Genomic DNA, 19,239 nt, shown 5'->3' on the forward strand with positions numbered 1-19,239 from the left:
TCTTTCTTTCTTTCTTTCTTTCTTTCTTTCTTTCTTTCTTTCTTTCTTTCTTTCTTTCTTTCTTTCTTTCTTCGAGACAGGATTTCTCTGTGAAACAATCCTGGCTGTCCTGGAACTCACTCTGTAGACCAGGCTGGCCTTGAACTCACAGAGATCCATCCTCTTACTCTAAGGCAGTGGCTAACTTTAAAAAAAGACATGTTTCTTTTTGACAATAGATAGTTTTTCTTTCTTGATCCATTTAGTCAGTCTTGGCCTTTTGATTGGAGAATCCAGGCCAGTGGTATTTAAAGTTATTATTGAAATGCGTGTGTTAGTTATGAGCATTGTATTGTTGACTTTTGATAATGTTTGTGTTCTCAGTGACATCTTGTGTTTTAATAATTATGTCTTCATATTTTCTTCCATGGTCTCTTTGCTGGGTTCACTCATCTTTTCAGCCTGAAAGAAATGTTCCTGTGTTTACTTTAGGTTTGGTTTATTGACTATAATTTTTTAGGCTGTTCATGCTGAGAAATTTTTCTTTCTCCTTCAATTATGGCAGATAGTTTTTCTTAATATTTTACTCTATGTTAGCCATCATAATATTCTAGTACTTGGAAGTCATTGCTCTACACTCTTTGACTTTCAAAGTTTCCAGTGAGAAACTGTTCTTATAGGTTTTCCTTTTCATGTGACTTGTGTGTTTCCTACTTAGTGTTTTAACTGTGATCTGCTGTGAGGATTTTCTTTTCTGGTCATGTCTATTTGTGTTCTTTGGGCTTCTTGTATCTGCAGTGGTGGGTGTGCCTTCCCTGAGTTTGGGGAAGTATTTGTCAATGATCTTGTTGATGATCTGGTCTATGCCATGGACTTCGGATCCTTCTCTTTCATCTATACCTAGTATTTGGAAGTTGATATTTTTCATGGTGTCTCTCATTTCCTGTGTGTTCCTTTCCTGTGATTTGAATTTTTCATATTCCTCACTTACTTTGTCTAGATCCTGGACTTATCTTTGAGTCCTGATTGTCTGTCTACCTCCTGTTTGATTCTCTTTCTTTTAACTTTCTTTCATTTATCCTGTGTGTCTTTCACATCATGCATCTCGATCCCATTCATCTCCCGTCCCTTCATATCCACCCTCTGCTCTTGCAAACCTCCATGCCCTCTCCACAAAATAAAATAAAATTTAAGAGAAAGAAAAAAAATCTCATCATGGAAGTTGTTGTGAGTCACACAGTAACCCCTTTTATCCACAGATCTTTACTTGCAAGTGTTCATTGCAAAGAGTCATTGGTCTGGCTCAAGGCCTCAGGTTTCTGCTGTACATGAATAATGGGCCCTGACTGGGGCTCCTCTTGGATATCCTGTTGTTTCCCTGTGTTGTGGAGACTCTGCAGCTTTGCATTTGCAGGACATGCCCCTTCCCTTGCTCTAGCAGATCACAGATGGATGTTGGTGTGGGCCAACTCATAACCCTGGTTCTCAACCTAGGTATTTGCGGGGTTTATCAGCCCATCAGCTCTCCCCTATCCTCACCACCAGGGTGAGCTTTCCAACATTATCCCAGCTATTCACCTTTTAATGAGATGAGCAAGGGGTGAAACTGGTTCTCCTGCTTTCACATCCTCAGGGTCAGCTCGCCCACACCTGCACCATCAGGACCAGATCTACTGTGTTGCCCAGGTGAGGTGCAGGGCCCACTCTCCCTAATGTCACAGCTGGTAAGGAGGAGGGTAAGCTTCCTCATCTGCCACCAGGTGATGAGAGACGAGGTAAGAGGGGCATCCTTCCCCATGCCACCATCTACAGATGAGAGGCAGGGCCAGATCTCTCACCCACGTCCCTGTCAACAGGGTAAGCTCTATTGTGCTGTTCAGATGAGGCATAGGGCCTGCTTCTCAGAGTGCTGCAACTGGAAAGATCTTTTATTATAATTATTATTGATAGAGTTTCTCTGTATAGCCTTGACTGTCCTGGAACTTGCTATGTAGACCAGGCTGGCCTCAAACTCAGAGATCCGCCTGCCTCTGCCTCCTGAGTGCTGGGATTAAAGGCGTGCACTCCCATCACCCAGCCCTGCTTGGTTCTTTCTACTTGTGCAGTTTTCCTTTGAGTTCTCCAGCTCAATCATTGGGTTTTTCAATTTTACCTTCATTTCAGCTTGTCCTTTTCAATGTCATTATCAAATTCTCAGTTATCATAATCATTTTCAACTACCTTATGCTTATGGGTTTCTAATTTTTTTCTACCATTCAGATATTTATATCCACTAAGTTCTTCCTCCTTAATTTCCTTTTTTATTTACTGAAAACGTTTTTCATATAATATATTGTAATCACGGCTTTCCTCTACTCCAGATCAATGCTAGTACAATAGTGGCACAAATATTGTAAGAGTAACCAACCACTCTCTGACTAGATTTAAGTCCTACTCCATGAGATGGAACCTGTGCCTGATACTGTTTGGATGTCCAAGACATTGAGACTGGATAGGATGCAGGCCTACAGGAAAACCAAATACTGGTGTTATGCTAAAACCTAGCAATAGAATCACTCCTAAGGTTTTTCTGCCATACCCAAAGATCAGTGCCTTTTCAACCATTGTTGGAGAAGCTTCCTCTCGCAGTAGATGAGATCTAGCATAGAAACCTACAACTGGCCAGTTGTCAGAATGAAAGGCTTTGGCACATACAGTTCTTTCTCCTTAATGTCATTAGGCTGGTTTGTTTGTTTGCTTGGTTTGTTTGTGTGTGTGTGTGTGTGTGTGTTTAAACTCCTCGAATTCTTTATGAAATTTACAATTCTCCTTTTAAATTCTGTGCCCTGGGTTCATCTAGAAAACTCTCATTGGCAGGTGTTTCTATAGCACGAGTAGGTTTTGAAGAGAAGATACTGGCTGGCTCTTTTGTATTATTGGCATTTTTGAGGTAAGACATGGTAAGATCATTTCTTAGTCTGTACAGAACAGGTTGTAAATGAAGAGAGTATGTTGAGTGGGTAGAGATGTGGGGCCTAGAGGCTGGAAATGGCTTGGGCAGAATGAAATCAGGTGCATAGACAGGGAATGGGCAGTATGCACTTCCTGCTCTAAGCCTAGACTCTGGGGGTAGATATGACTGGATGCAAGGTTGGGTATTGCATGGATCGGTCCTGTGGGCTGGGGAATAGGTAGGGCAGGTCTTGTCCAAAGCCTAGAGATCATCTGTAAGCAGGCAGGGATAGAGGTGGTTGTGGTAAAGGTATGAAGGGGGGGGCAAGGAGACTCACCTGGCTAGACCCTGGAGAAAGAAGAGGGGTGTCTTACAACCATCAATAAGAGATGTTGTAAGAGATACATTAGATGTCTGTGGGTGTTACAGGTAGGGAGGGTTCTGGTGGGAGCCTAGCTTGACTGCAATGCAGGCAGGCAAGGTTAGACTAGGTCAGGGCATTAGATGTGAGACCCAGGCCAGATCTGGCAGGTTTGGGAGGAGACATGGAAAGGGAAGTCAAAGAGACTTCTTGGGCTAGACCAGGGAGGTCGATGTGGAAATTTTTATTACTGAGTTTTAGGAGATCTTTATATATTCTATATATTAATCTCTTAGTCAATATATAACTGTTTTCTTGTAGTGAATAGGTAGACTTTTCATTCTGGTAATAGTATCCTTTGAAGAACATAAATGTTTAATTTTTTGACATAGGATCTTCCCATCCAGTCCTGGTTGTCCTGTAGCTCACTATGTAGACCACAATGGCCTCAAACGCAGAGATCTGCTTGCCTTTGCCTCCCAATGTTAGGATTAAGGCTTGTGCCACAATGCCTAGTAAGTTATTAATGTTGATGTAGCCCAACTTGTGGTTTTTTTTTTCTTTTTTAGTCTGGAGTTTTGGTATTATACCCCAAAACGTCACTGTTATATCCAGAATCATTAATCCTCCTCCTCCTCCTATGTCTTCTTAGATGAGTTTTATAGTGTCAGCTCTTATATCTAAGTTTCTGTTCATTTGGATTTTTGCATATGGTATTAGAAAAGTAAAAGTTTTATTTTAATCATTCATTTCTCTAAACTCCATGATTTATTTTATGTATATAACTATCTTGTCTATATGTGAGTATGTGCACTACATTCATGGTTAGTGCCCATGGGAGTCAGAACAGGGCTTCAAATCTCCTGGAACTGAAGCTACTGATGGTTGGGAATTGAACCTGGGTCCTTTGCATGAACAAGTGTCCTAAACTGTCAGGCTGTCTCCCAGTCTCAACAATGTGCCTTTTATTTAGTATCATGTTTAAAATACAAATTCAAATATTTATCTTGTATGCCCTTTAAAATGTTTCCTGAGTTTATTTGAATACGGCTGTATTCTTCCATCCTGTTTTCTATGTATAGCCCCAGCTCCCCAAGAAGAGGCACCAAGGGTTTAAACAAGTGTCACTGGCTCCTTGCCAGCTGGGAAAATGTACCCAGGACTATGACAAATGACAGAGAAGCTCAGTGGGAAAGGTCCAGGGACTAGGGCTTCAATCTAATTCTTAACCTGGAAGCTAGGGGGTCTTAGTGTTCCTAAGATGCCAAGTAGGCTCCAAACTACATCCTTTCTCTTCCCTTTTCCCTTCCTTCCTCTCTTCCTACCTATCCATCCGTCCATCCATCCGTCCATCCATCCATCCACTTACCCATCCATCCTTACATCTAGCAATCTATCCACTACTCACCCTTCCACCGTTTTATCCATTCTCTCATCCCTCAAACAATTATTGCTGGGTACCACCTGGGGGCTGGTTATGGGAATTACATTAAGGAACATATTCCAATACCCTCCTTCAATCAGACAGCCCCAGGTCACTATAGAAGAGGGAAGCTTGTCAACCAACAGAAGATCCATGTGTAATTAGACTGTGACATGGATTCCAAGGACTTGCTGGGCAGTTATGACATATCTAACAAATGAACGAGGTCCACTTGCCAGATTGGAGGGCAAGTGGAAAGTAGGTGTTCTGGACTGAGCAAGCCGGCACAAAGATCCTGGGGTCCATTTTTAAAGCTGTCAGCAGGCTGATTGCTATTGCAGGGGTGATGGAGAGAGAAATGTGAAAGCCGGTGCAGCTCTGGTAGGGAGCAGCACCCTCAGGGAAGGGTGGACCAGCACCCTCAGGGAAGGGTGGACCAGCACCCTCAGGGAAGGGTGGACCAGCACCCTCAGGGAAGGCTGGACCAGCACCCTCAGGGAAGGCTGGACCAGCACCCTCAGGGAAGGCTGGACCAGCACCCTCAGGGAAGGCTGGACCAGCATCCGCAGGGAAGGCTGGGCTCTGCCTGGATCTGTCTGCCCTGGACAACACGACTCACCCTTACTCAACATTTAGATCTTAGCTTGCGGATTTCCTCTCTGCGAAGCTGGTTTGCCTCGTGCAGGCTTAGCAAACGAATCCCATGTATTTTCATCTAATAAGAAAGAGTATCCCAAACTTAGAAGTAAGGCAAAGGGAAGGGGTATTTCTTCTCATCGCTGCAGTAGAGCATCGTTTAAACGCACTACTGAAGGATTAGTTAATCCCGACAGGGAAGACACTTGAGCTTGTTTCTGCTGTCTAATTAGAGCTCAGATTGTATAAAGTTATGATATATGCCCATCTGTAGATTCTGTCTGGGTGAGGGACAAACAGCTTGTTTAGCAAGAAAGATAACTCTCAAAGTCTGGCAATCACCTTGGGGGCTGTAAACCAGCTGTATCTCTAACTTGACATTTTCCCCCTCACATTCCCTTTATAAAAGCCTGTGGGCCCAATTTCCTCTTGGTGGCCGGGCGGCCCTCCCGCAGGGGAACCCTTGCTCCCTGGCTGATGTTCTCACTCTGTATGTGGGCCATGGGCAGTCACAGCTGTGCCGTGAGGGCTGCCCACGGCTCTCACTTCCTCCTGCCCCATGAGCTCATCTGGGTGTGGCCCACTTTCGTCAACACTGCATTCTCAGAATTTTGCGAAGGGCCTGCTTCCCAGCAGGATCTTGAGAAGTAGTTATTAACTCGATGAGTGATCTGGAGTTTGTTCCTTTGCCTCTCTGAGCCACATTTTCCTTTCTGTGAAATGGGCATCACAACACGCATCTTCCGAGATTCCGTGAACTGAAGCGAGAGACCGCAAGAGTCTCGGGCACACTGTGTGGCTTAGCTCTGTCTCCCCAAAGGCTTTTGTGTTGAAGGCTTCGTCTCTGGCTGATAGATGGCACTAATGGCAGGTGATGGACCACGAGAACTATGGCTTGATTAGCGGGCTCTTCCACTGGAGTCATAATTTGATATCATTACTGGGAGGAGGTGGGCACTAAGAGATGGGGTCTGGGTGGAGGAGGCATGCCCCTGGAGGCATGTCTTTGAAGGCTATGCCTTGTCCTCGGACCCTTCTTCCTGGCTGCCTTGAGGTAAGGAACCTTTGCTGACATGTTCCTCCTCCACTGCCCAAATGTTCTGTCTTGCCATAGGCCCATAGCAATGGGGCCAGCTAAGCAGACAGAAATCTCTGGCACCTGGAGCATTAAGTTACTTTTCAGGTGTCTTGTCACAGTGATAAAGAGTGGACTGGCACACAAGGCGGGCCAACGCCTCCCTTGTGCTAGGGGCTGGGCACTAAAGAAGGCATATGAATTTCTGGGGCCGGGAGCTCATGGTCTGGTTGAGAGGAGACCAAGCCATAGGGGGAACTCTTCTATGGCCTCAGCATTAGTTCCTGGCCTGACTTCCTTTGATGACGGACTGGGATGTATAAGCGTAAGCAAATAAGCTCTTTCTTCCCCAAGTCCCTTTGGATCATAGTGCGTTATCACAGAAATAGAAAGCCTAAGACAAGGTTGTGCAGGCAGAGAAGGCCAGCCCAACACCCAGTGCAGACCTGCCATATAGCACAGGGGGTTCCTTCCTTCAATCTCCAAGAAACCCCGCGAGGGGCACAATCAAACCCCATTGTACAGCCAACGTCCCCGAGGTTGCGGGTGGGTGAGTAAATCCTCCACAAAACTGAAATAGTAGAGAAAGGATAAAACTCTGTGTCTGGGTTTTCAGCACAACCAATATTGCCATGACTCCCTCCGTGCCGAGGGGACAGAACCTTTACATCTGTGTGGCTTGGAGGAGACTGAGTTACACAGAATGTTCTGAAGCCTTGGCAGTCCAACCTCATCCCCAGCTCCAGGGGACAGGCAACTGGCAGACTCCAAGGACAGACAGGGTCTCAAAAGACAAGGATTGCAACACCGAAGAGCATTGTTGTTACCCAGAAATCTTTATTACAAAAATATTTTGCAAGCCAAAAATTTTAAGTTGCAACTATGTACAAAATGGGGCCTGTTTCCTTCTCATCTGGTCTACAGATAAACCGGATCCCACTCCTCTCACAGGACGCTTCCCCCCTTCTTCCTTGTACCAGAGTTCCATACGTAAGTGTGGGGGCGCTCCAGGCTGCCTGGCTAAAGCTAAAGCTATAGCTATAGACTTTCCCTGCCTCATTCCCTTTCTCCCTCCAAAAAAAAAAAAAACCAAAAACCTATGACAAAATTAGGGTGTCAGCCAGAGGCTATTCTTTGAACTGGGCTTTGCACCTGTGTGTGCGTACTCACGTGTGCCGTCTCTAGGCAGAGGAGAAGTGGGTGGAGGCTTACAAATCAACCCTTTGGAAACAGAAGAGAGTCCAAGAAGAGGGCAGGGCCACCATAGGTCCCAGATACCAAAGACAAGTTCTGGTTTGCTGGCCCAGTGCTGTCCACACAGCCTACTGGCTCAGCTAACTCCTGAATGCCATCACTGGAAGTATCAGGTCACCAAGCCCAGAGAGCTGGGTCCTTGCTGAGTTCCTGGTAACCCCCTCCCTTGCACCTATAGAAACAAGCAGGTTGCCTCAGCTTCGTACTTGAATAGCCTGAGCCAGGGATACCCAGGGATCAGGGACATTAACTAGCGCCTTAACTTGCTGAACCACATGTTAAGACCAGATAGCCAGGGTTGTCACATCTGCTTGGCCATGAGCCCAGCCAAGCCCCGGCATCCAGTCTGAAGGGTGTGGGTCAGACAGAGCCTCTGCCAAGATTCCCTAGCCAGTGACAGAGGGGTCTGCCCTGGCTTACAGCTGTGTCATCACAGGTACAACCAGGGTCTGTCCCAGTGGGATCCTGCTGAGGTTTGACGGCAATAATGGACTCCCCTGCCTTGATTACATCAGAGCGCTGGAACGCCGGCTGCTGATTGGGCGTCCCTTCCCTCTGCGTGCCTCTGAGGTGCTTGTGCATGAAGGAGGCTGTCACTGACCTTCTCCCCTCAACGTGGAATGGCCAACATTAGGTCAGCATTGGGTCAGACAAGGCTGCACTTACCACAGCAGCCACGGAGGCAAAGGGTCAGCCAGCCCCGCAGCTGTGCAAGGACAGGGCCCAGTTCATCCCAGTGAGGCTGAGTGCCTCAAAGTAGCAGCTGAGAGATCCCTTTTGGTCCTCAGAGTTCTGGGAATCGGAAAAAAATCGGTTTCTGCTGTAAGAAAATCCTTCCAGAGCAAGAAACTGTTAGACCTCAGACTTCACAAGACCCAACCATTCAACACATGACGAAGAGTCAAGATGCTGCTGCTGTTGTTTTAAGAAAAAAAAAAAAAGAAAAAAGAAAAAAAATAGACCTAACAACAACCAAACAGCACAAATCAAATTTCCTAACACCTTAGCTTCAAGACTGCACAGTTCACATTTCTCAATAATTTACAGGAGTCCACAGAGTGACGCAGCTGAGTTAGTACTAGCTGGAGGAAGCAAGCTGGGGCTGGAAAGGAGGTGGGGCCACACTGAGCATGCCCAGGGAGTCTCTGCTGGTCTAGGAGAGAGGGTTCCTTCTCCTCCAGGGCTAGTCAGCCTGGCGGGTGGGAGGCCAGCACTGTTGGCTGGAAACTTGCTGTCTCCTGGTGTTGTTCTTCCGCGGATGGGGCAGTTTGATCTAAAAGGGTTCTTGCCCCCACAAACCCCAAGTTGGGCGGAGGTGGGGGGATCTTCTCCACACAGGAGACCAGGCTCTGGATCATCAAGAAAGCAACCCGGAGTCGCCAAGACCAGGATCCAGACCCATGTGTGGAAGGCCGAGGCACACTTCTTGGATTCCAGGCAGCTTTCTTCAGTTCCCCCCTCTGGTTCTGCAACACCGGCCTCCAGAAGAAGGGACATGGCTGCCCTGGAAGTGTTGGAGAGCCAAGGAGGGAAGACAAAGGCCACCCTTACTCCTGGTCCTAGGACCTGTGCCATCTGGCCTTCTAGGGTTGTCCTCATCACGGCCACTCCACGTGGGACAAGAAAACTTGTGGCTACGGGCCCTAGAGCCAACCACAGTCCCATTCACTTCCTCTGGACCTGGACACTGGCATACTCTGAGAAAGATGGCTCAGGCTTGTGGCCCGGCTGTGCCCGGTTAAGGTGGACCATGTCCAGGTCGGCATAGGTGAGGGTATCCTCTGGCCTAGGCGCTTTGCCCGTCTCAATGCTCGCATATTCTGTGTGGTTGTTGGGCTCAGGGACCCGGGGGGCAGGCTTCTTCTCTTTGGGCAGATTTAGGTCTGCATATGTGATGTCATTGATGTCATTTGTGTCCTGGATCTAAAAGACATAGAGAGAAAGTCATTCTGGAGCCCTGGCCTGCTCACCCATCAACTGGCTAGAGTCTGCCTGCTACTTTGCCAACGGACTCAGTCTTAATTCAGGCCCATCTCCTGCCAGTGTGATTTTCTTTCCAGTCTCTCTCCCCAGTCCACCTTCTGCCCCATGGAGCCTGAAGGGTCTTCTGAAACAACACAGTGGTTGTTTCATATCCCTGCTTCCTGTCACCTCCTTCGTCTAGGTGGAACCACCTGGAGCTCTCTTCTCCCATTTTCCTTGGCCTGGAGTACCCACTTCTCCTTATAAGAGGCCCACAGGGCACCACAGATAATTCTGCTCTAGCCTGCTCTCAACGCCTCCTCTGGCTGGGCCCAGAGCCCCTCTGAGCTCTTCAGTTCACATCTTCCTATCATCGTATCTACCACAGAAGACTATGTTTTGCAACCTTAAGTAAATGTGACCTCCCAGGAGATCGGGAAACCGTCTTCATCTACATATCCATTCCACGACTTTTTACTGGGTATCTGTTCAACTGCAAACAAGGGCAGCAACAGAAGCCCAAGCCGCAGTGACAGGATGGATGGACGGTAAGATAAACATGGAGGATGGGTGGCTAGATGGATGGATGGAACTATACATCAGGGTCATTTCACTTGGGCTTGACTACAACTCTGCCCGCGAAGAATGTGACCTAGGGAGTAGATGAAAATTCAAGCCGGGCAGTGGTGGCATGCGCCTTTAATCCCAGCACTCGGGAGGCGGAGGCAGGTGGATCTTTGTGAGTTCAAGGCCAGCCTGGTCTACAAGAGCTAGTTCCAGGACAGGCTCCAAAGCTACAGAGAAACCCTGTCTCGAAAAACCAATAATAATAATAATAATAAATAATAATAATAATATAAAATAAAATAATTTGGGCTAAGCCACTCAGTTAAAAAAAGAAAGGAAGCCCGTTTGATCCTAAAGGGGTGGTACCCTGAGTCCCGCAGGTATTCACTGCTCTCTGGGAAATCATGTTGCCTGAACTGGTGTCCCTCCCTGGCAAGGTATGGTGGCTGACACTGGGAGCCCAAAGTCTGCTGGCTGCAAGGGAGAGAAAACTGGCCACCTTGCTCCAAGACCAGGCACTTAGCTGTATACTCAGTAAGTCTTGGGAGGTGACTTTCTACAGGCTTCAGTAACCGATTCTCACCGTCATCTTTTACCCAGAAGATTCCAGAAGGAAGCGCGAAGACAAAATAACAGTGGGAAAGGGTTCTCACTGCCATGATTAGAATTGTTCTACATTTGCTGGTAACCACTCAGCGCATGCCTAGGGCTGGTAGGGGCTGGGACAGCCAACCACGGCATCCTGTCTCCGAACACCATCCCATCCAGCCTGGCTCTGTCAGCAGATTCCGTCTAAAGTGGCGTCAGCTGCCCTGGGAATGGCAGGAAAGCTGGCGCTTTCGTTCCGGGTCCAGGATAGGGCTTGTCTCTTTACCAGGCTCAGAGGGCCCCAGTGTGACCAGAGCTGGCATGTTGGGACACAGACAGTGGGGCTCAGGGGTCTGGGATATACACTAACAATGCTGCCTATAAAATCTCCTTATCAGTGGGGGGGGCGGGGAGAGAAGCCACCAGGTCAAGGAATGTGCCGTTGGAGCCCAGGTAGTCAGTGACAGGGGGCTTCTCCTCTTCCACAGAGGAGAGAGAGGCCATGCAGGCAGGAAGAATCAGGCTACAGTGAGTTGCAGGGATGAGCAACACAAAGGAAGCTGCTGTCTGACTCCAGGGCATCATTCACTTGGGACACTTTGCTCTTTGGAAATTGTGCCGTGGCTAACAGAGAAGCAAGCCGTCCCCAGACTGTGGCTGGAGCAGAGAGAAGGGTGCAGAGGACTCGTGGGTGACTCAGGAAGTGCACAGATCCTCCCTACTCTCGGAGTCTTAATTTAGAACTAGATCTGCAACTCCGGCTGAAGCAAGGAAATCACACCCCGAGTTTCCCAGGAAGGGCAGCTCACCAAAGACTGTACCTGGGTTATTTCCCTGGCATTCTTCTCGGGCTCGTGCAACCTAAAACGGAAAGAGACACAGATAAAAATATCTATCTCAAGAGCTTATGCAAATCAATCAGAATAACATTCGGGCCCTACTTCCTACATGAGTGGGGGAGGGACCATAACTGCTTATCAAATGTCTGGACCCAGGAGCCAGTCTCACTGAGGGAATTCTAAACAATGGCACGCTCTGTTGGGAGGATCTTTAAAAATGATGCTGGAAAGGTGAACAGCGAGGGAGTGGGGGGAAGGAGAGGCACTTCCGCGTACGGCCGGGGGTGGGGAGCAAGCCAGGGCTAGCCTCTCAGTAGTGGGCAAATCAGGAGAACAGATAATGATCCCATCTTTTGACCCATGCTTGTGCCTTTCTGGGGGATTCAACATACAAAGGCATGTGCCCTGGACAAGATGTGGAAATAAATTCACAGCCTGGTACTTTGCCAATGGGCAGTGGTTTGGGGATAATTAGCATAAAACAAACCATTTCGTGTTCAAAAGGTAGGTGAGAGAAGTGGTGCTTTCGTGGGGCTGGGGAAAGGACCCACCGCCCCGCTCATGCTAATAAAGTGGCATATTTGAGTCATGTCTCCAGTCCTGAGAGTTTTTTTTTCCCCTTAAGTTACAAATGCTTTCACTAAAATGAGTGAAAAATCAAATCTCTATGAAGTACCCCCCCACTAAAAATATCTGGGAAGCTGGAAAGAAAATGCTAATAGCAATGGTCTTCCGAGCATCTTCCTTTGTTTTAGTTTCCCGTATCTCCCAAATGTTCTATATTATAAATATACCCATGCAGTGCTGTTAAAAGAAAAGGAAGAAGGAAGACCAAAATGTTTTGCTTCATCAACAACAACCGTGCATGCCACTGATTCTGCAGTCAGAGCCCAGGCTTGGTTCCCTGGAGGGTCACGAAGAGCAAGCTGGAGCCACTGGTTCTGCAGGGGTTACATAAATTTCCAAGCCAGGGACTTGGGCCACGTGAGCATGAATAATGTCAGAATGAGCAAGCAACGGGGCTTGGCAGCAGGGTTTTTGATAGCGCTGTCACGAGTGCTTGGATCCTAAAGTGTCCCAGGTGGCCAAATAGTCCTCTAGGCTCCAGGACACAACCGATAGGAGGTCATGCCACTCTCTCCCCAGTCACGAGCTCCCACCCTCTGCAGTGCCCATTGCTTGTCTGGTTCATAGCCAATCACCGCCGTGTCCCCTGACACCCCCACCCCCGCCGTGGTCTGCTGTGTCTGCTCACTTCACCACCCTTACTCGGTCCCATGTCTGCACACTGACTCTGCACGGGGGTTACTGCTGCTTTGCATTTTCTGCTTCACCAATAGCCCTGGGTGACTCTGTTCTACCGCTGTGACGAAACACCATGACCAAAGCAACCTGGAAACAGTCGGTCTCTTAGGTGTTTGCTTCCTCATCACCATTCTCGCTGAAGGAAGTCAGGATAGGAACTCAAGCAGGGCAGGATCCTGCAGAGCCCGTGGAGGGGTGCTGCTTCCTGGCTTGCTCCTCATGGCTTGCTTATGCTGCTTTCTCATAGAATCCAGGACCACCAGGTATGGCACCACCACCAAAGGGCTGGACCCTCTCCCATCCATCACTGATTAAAGAAATGCCTTACAGGCTTGCCTTCCCTGATCTTAAGGAAGCATTTTCTTCATTGTGGTTCCTTCCTCTCAGGTGACTTTTAGTTTGGGTCAAGTTGACAAAAAAAATCTAGCCAGCATAGGTTCCTAACTACTTTTTCTCTTGGTTAACTTGTATCCATTAAGACTTAGCTGTGTGCTTCCTCCCTGGAAGGCTTCACCAACAGTGCTGAGTTAGCCGGACTGCTTCTCTCTGACAACCTCACAACTTCCTGTACATCTTCATTTCTGTTTTCTGTTCCTCCTTGCTATGCTGCCTTACCACATAGGCACAGGCACCCAACCTTGAAGCTAGCGCCTATCAAACGGCCCCAAGGCCTTTTGCACAGACAACTCTCTCTTCAGGTCTTTGAAATCCTATTTTAACACTTTTCTTTGGAGACAGGGTCTCACTGTGTAGCCTGAGCTGGCCTTGAACTCACAGAAATCCACTCGCCTCTGCTTCCCAAGTGCTGGGATTAAAAGCATGTACCACTGTGCCTGGATGAAATCCTATTTTAAACAGCCTTATCTGAACCTCCACAGAACTTCCGAACTCTGTTCTCAGGAGACCATCCCTGTCTTTCAGAGCAGAAGTCAACACTGTAAGCATCGGTCGGCTCTGTTTTAAAATATGGCAGCACCATTACTCATCCTGGGTTCAGGTTAGAGTGGGGTGCATCCTGTATTCTTCCCCTTTTCATTACAAGGTGAACTGGCCATCTCCAAAAGTGACATCAAGTTCGGCTACTTGATCATCTTATGTTGCTGGTCCCAGGTCCCCAGGCTTCCCTGCCTCCATTTCTTGCTTTTATAAGTGAAAGTCAGGCATATCGGTTCATCCCTATAGTCCCAGTACTCAGGAGGCTGAGACAGGGATTCAAGTTCAAGGTCGGCCTGGGTTCTATATTGAGACTCCAATCACGAAACAAAACAAAAAAGGAGAAGGAGGGAGGAGGAGAAAGAAAACCAGGAAGAAGAAGGAGAAGGGGAAGGAGGAGGAGGAAGAAATTACTTTCCTTACTGAACCCTAACCATACAGTGTAGTCCATCTGTACGGGTGAGGCTGTGCACAGCGTGTTCCGGACCCCTGCTGTGTGCTCTAGCTAGTCTAGCCTCATCCACACCCCTGCCTCAGGGCCTTGGCATTAGCTACTCCTTGTCTAGTGTACTTCAGCCCCAATGGCCCCACCCTAGAGTGTCTCTCACTAGCTGGCTTTTAAATGCTGCCTCTGTAGGGAAGTCCTCCCTGATCACCCCTTTGCTCTGAGCCTCCTTCCACCTTTTCTAGCTCTTGCTGCGTGTCAATTATTAAGCTTCTAGTTGGCATGGTAAGCTGTTTGCCAAGGGGCAATGAAACCCTAGCACCTAGTCCTGGGCTAGCTTGGGGGGATGATGAAACCCTAGCACCTAGTCCTGGGCTACTCGGGGTTCATACTCCTCCATGAATACTTGCTGAATGAATGGTTTTCTCACTGAATTTCCCCAAGTCTGGCTCCAAACTGAGCTCAATCCAAACAAATAAATGAACAATCGAGGTAGTTCTGGTATTCTGAGAATAAATGCAGCGCAAGTGTCACATTTCATCAGTGCCCATTCAAACAAACCCCAGGGTCCAATAAAAGAGCAGACAACACTCCGATGTGGGCGGGGATAAGAGTGTTCCGCCTGGGTGTCAGAAAGCTGGGCCCGTGGCCAGCCAGTGTCCTGCAAGGTCCTTTGAGTTCAAAGACGCAGGATTCCCGTCACCCTCCCTGAGGTGCTAGGCTGTCTCCTACACCAGCACCAGTGTCTTTCAGAAAGTATTTGATGCCATGCTGGGCCAGAGCCACTGCTGCCCGGGAAACCGCCATTAAGGCTTGCTACCCACCATCACTTTGGTCTAGAGACATGAAAGAAGCTAGTGATTTCGCTCCCTGGGTAGGCTCACACTGGAATGATATGAAAGGCCAGAAAATGTCCTGCTTCACTAGAGGAAGGAACAGAGGACGGGAGGCAGCAGAGCATCAATGGGGACCTGCAGGTGTCAGCACCAGAAATCCTGCACAGGCCCGGGGCAGCCCGACATTACATCAGTTCTCAGATCCTGGCTGCCTCAACCACAGAAGAGGGACTATAATAACCTCCTGAGACAGGGGCCCCCAAAGGGTGGCATGGAGTCGGAATCAGAGGCTCGGCTTTGGTCTGTGTTTGAACAGCCCTGGAGTCTTCGGCCACACTCGAGTCTGGGAACCACTGTCCTTCAACAAGGATAGGAAAAGAAAAGAAAGACGAGGAAAACCCATGGGAAGGAGTTTCAGGGGCTCGGAGCTCACAGGCTCTGCAGGGGTGTGAATGTGTGTGTGTGTGGGGGGGGGGTGACAATTATCCAGCCATTCTTTCATTCAACAAGCCTTTATGAAAAACTTATCCCATCTCAGGGATGGCACCAAGGGATGCAGGAACTGCTGGCTGTGAGCAGGAGGGACATAGTCCCTATGTACAAGAAATGAGGTTAAGAAAATGTCGTCAGGCTAGAGCTACTTCATACATACCAGAATGTTCGTGCAGGACACCAGAGGCTCACACAAAGCCTCCTGACCCACGAGGAAGTACTGGCCTTACTGAGGAAGACCACAAGGGGCCAGATGAAAGAAAGATGTCGACACTAGCTACTTCGGTGCACAATTCCAGAGGTATCATTTGCAGGACCCACAGTGTCTCCATATCCGTTAGAACCCCTGGAGGGTACTTGTGTGGAAGAGGCAGGAGTGTTTGGGTTAGCAGGAAATCCAGGGCCCCATAGGTGGCAGGAGAGAAAAGAAGCCTCTGGTTGTCCAGAACTAACAGTGTGTAGGCACAGGGGCCCCGGCCATAGGACTTTGGATTTAACCTTGAAGGCCCACAGAGGGCAACTGAAGATGTCTGAGCAGAGGAAGGAGAGTGGAGAGCCAAGCCTTGACCTTGGACAAGGCTGTAATGGGGGGGAAGAACGAGACAGGCAGTGTGGGTGTGAGGACGGGATTCCTGAGGGTGGCAAGGGGTTGGTACAGCCATGGCATGTTCAGGGGCGGAGGCTGGAGGGTTGGACAGGGTCAGAGGCTGCCTGGGGAGACCAAACAGGAGGCAAGGCTTATCCCAAGACCACTGTGCACTCTCTCGGTGGGCAGGGCAGACCAAGGCAGAGCCCCGGGAGGTAGGTGAGGTGCTCCTCACAATTGCCATGACTGATGGTCCTCCAGCGAGGACAGGCTCCTCACTGCCCAAACGTGAGTTGTCTTTGACTCTGCATTCCCTTTACCAGCAAGTGCTCTTGGCTCTGTCCTTAGAATATAACCAGAACCTGACCACATCCTAGCCCACACAGCACCTGGCCCAAACTTTCAGCATCTGCTTAGCCCAGTATAGTCATTTCCTTATTAGCCCTTTTGCTTCCAACTCACTGGTCGCCTAGGCGATACCTGTAAAAACGTAAGTTAGACCACATCTCTCCATGGAACCACCCAGAGTCCTTCTGCAGTCAAGCTCTGCAGTACTCGCTTCCCCTCTGGACCCTCAGTTCAATCCTGGGCTCCAGAAGGAGGGGAAAGAGAGAGGGAGCAACGAGGGAAGGAAGGAGAGAGAGACTGGCACAGCTCACATGATGCTTCAAGCTCACCCAAACCATCACGGAGTCATTTAAGGTTTTATACAGCATGCTGGCACACTTACACAACAGACTGTGGGGTGCTGTCCTACTCTAGCGCAGCACCAGGGCCCATCTTACAAGCCAGAAAAGCCTTTCTCCAAAGGGGCAACTCTCACTTGGCTGTGCATTTCCTCATCTCTCGCTTTCCTGTGCCCCGGTCAGTTGGGCCTCTCCACTCCAGGCTTGGCTCTACCTGTTCTCTTGTCCAGGCATGCTAAGCCTGCCCCAGAGACCCTGACTTCAGGTCCCTGCTCACAGGTCTCTTCAGAGATTGTGGCTTCCTATACCTAAGCCATATATGGCCACCCACCCTTGCTGTGTTGGAGCCACCATACCCTGGATGGCTGTTTCCACACCCACTTCCTCCCTAAGCCTGAGACAGGGTTGTACCCCAGCCCCTAGAACAGAGCTCTGGAACCCCCTTGAACAAGCTCAAATACCCTTGAACACAACTTCTGCACTAAGGTGTCCTGTGATGTCACCATCTGAGCTCCTGAGCAGGCTGTGACCTCAGAAGGACTTCCCCTACCACCCTAGCAGGGCCTTAAGCTACATCCTAGTGAGATGCTTTGCAGAAGGAAGGAGGGGACCATGACTAAGGCCTAAAGAGTCCCGTGGAGCTCACAGGGCTTCATGAGTACAGCAGGTGTAAGGAAGGAGGATAGCCCCATCACTGTCACTGGGTAGTAGGCAAAGGCCTCGAGCTACCAATGCCAATGTGCCCTGAAACCTATTTCTTTAAGGCAATAATAAAAAAGCTTAATCAATTAAAATAATTATACTTTAAGGTTAAATAGTCCTGACAAGCAGGGTACAAGAGAGAAAGCACTATGGACATGTAAGAGCAAGGGTTGGTGATTTACAGTGTTTTGGGGTCTGTCAGAAAACTAAGAAAAAGGGGGTCGGTCCGAGTAGATGGCTCCATGCGGAAGTGTGCCAGCTGCGCCCGAAGACCAAGTTCAGCTCTCCAGAACCCACATAAAGCAGAGGAAGCAGCTTAAGTCTGGCTATAACCCCAGCACGTCTAAGGGGAGAAGGCTGACAAAGACGGGAGAGTCCCCAGTTCATCCGCCAGCTAACCCGGCATACTCAGCGGAACTGGAGCCCCCCCCCCAAACAACGTGAAGGCAAAGACCAAGGTATTCACCAACCTTCAAACGCATGCCGCAGCACACACATGTCCACACTCAAAGTACACACACGTGTATACACAGGTTAGAAAAAAAATGTGACTATGATACTATCCTGGCCCACAGAAGCGCTTACCTTGTGGAAGAAGTTGACCCCTTAGCTGAAAGAGAAAAAGAAAAAAAAGCGGTTATTTTAGCCAGAAACTGTGTAACTTTCCTTGAACCAAGATCTGCCTCAGGGATGTGGGGAGGATCAGCTCAGCGAAGGCCTAGTGTCAAGCCAGTAGATGGTCTACTCTCATCCACCACCTTCCAGGGCTAAGCTAGGCTACTGCGTTGCGCTTTTATCAGATGCCAACCGTCACGCACAGCCGTCAGCCCTCGAGGGCCCAGCTGGCTTCTTACTCTCTTCTGGGCCCCCTCTCCATTCAAGCACATAACTCTGGCAGACCCCACTTAGGTCCCACACTGTTGGGGAGTAGATTCAAACAGGAATTTGAGTTGGGGGGTGGGTGTGGACCCTGGGCCTGCTCCCCCACTAACCTGCTGTGTGATCCTGGGTGGGTCACTTCCTGTCTCTGAGCATCTTTAGCTCACAGGGCTAGCCATGGCATTCATTAGTAACCCATCCTCACTTTCCATGAAGGCAGCTGTCTGGGTCAGCGGTTTTTAGGTCTGTGGTATAGGAAGGGCATCCCAGAGATTATCCCTGGGGATATCTGCAACAGTTTGATTCCCATTTTGTTATAAAATTACAACTAAAAAGTAACATATGTGCCAAGACAGGCTCAGCACCGCACTTTGCCCAGGCCACCCAAGGATGATGAGCTCCGGCTGCTGGGCGGGACAGGCTGGGGCATCCCAGGACCTGAATCTGCAGGTGAGCAGGGACAGAGGGGGGCTGCAGCTAGCATGCTGCAGCTGAATGGGGCTCTGGACCAAAGGTCTGAGCAAAGCCACCTTTGGGAGTCGAAGGACAGATAGTGTCTTCATTTTAAACTGGGCAATGGTATCTTCTCAGAAACACAGAGCTGGCATGTAAAATGGGGTCCTTCACCCTGAATACAGCCATGATGGGGGAGAAGGGTGGCTACTCTTTAGGGTAGGAGGGGAGTGGGGTGGGATGGTGTGTGGAGGAGACCCTAATGTATCCTCTGGCTCTGAATTCTGGCCTCCCCACCGTGATGTT

General features: G+C 48.9%; 1 protein-coding gene and 1 pseudogene across 3 annotated transcripts in view; both read right to left on the reverse strand.

Annotated features, from left to right (window-relative positions):
• LOC101989040 overlaps positions 1-8,242 on the reverse strand; it is a 13,369-nt pseudogene extending 5,127 nt beyond the window's left edge.
• Positions 7,224-19,239, reverse strand: part of Sirpa (signal regulatory protein alpha) — a 37,871-nt gene continuing 25,855 nt past the window's right edge. For 2 of the 3 annotated variants that reach the window (XM_005365637.2, XM_026788457.1), the window contains 3 exons: positions 18,187-18,211; positions 11,587-11,638; positions 7,224-9,583 (listed from right to left, as the gene is read on the reverse strand). In XM_005365637.2, coding sequence (XP_005365694.1) covers positions 9,326-9,583; positions 11,587-11,638; positions 18,187-18,211 — 335 coding nt within the window. In that variant the 3' untranslated portion in view covers positions 7,224-9,325. The remainder of the gene's footprint in view (positions 9,584-11,586; positions 11,639-18,186; positions 18,212-19,239) is intronic. The other variant, XM_005365638.3, reaches the window with a different exon arrangement.

The sequence above is a fragment of the Microtus ochrogaster genome, unplaced genomic scaffold, assembly GCF_000317375.1.
Source record: "Microtus ochrogaster isolate Prairie Vole_2 unplaced genomic scaffold, MicOch1.0 UNK3, whole genome shotgun sequence".
Taxonomy (NCBI): domain Eukaryota; kingdom Metazoa; phylum Chordata; class Mammalia; order Rodentia; family Cricetidae; genus Microtus; species Microtus ochrogaster.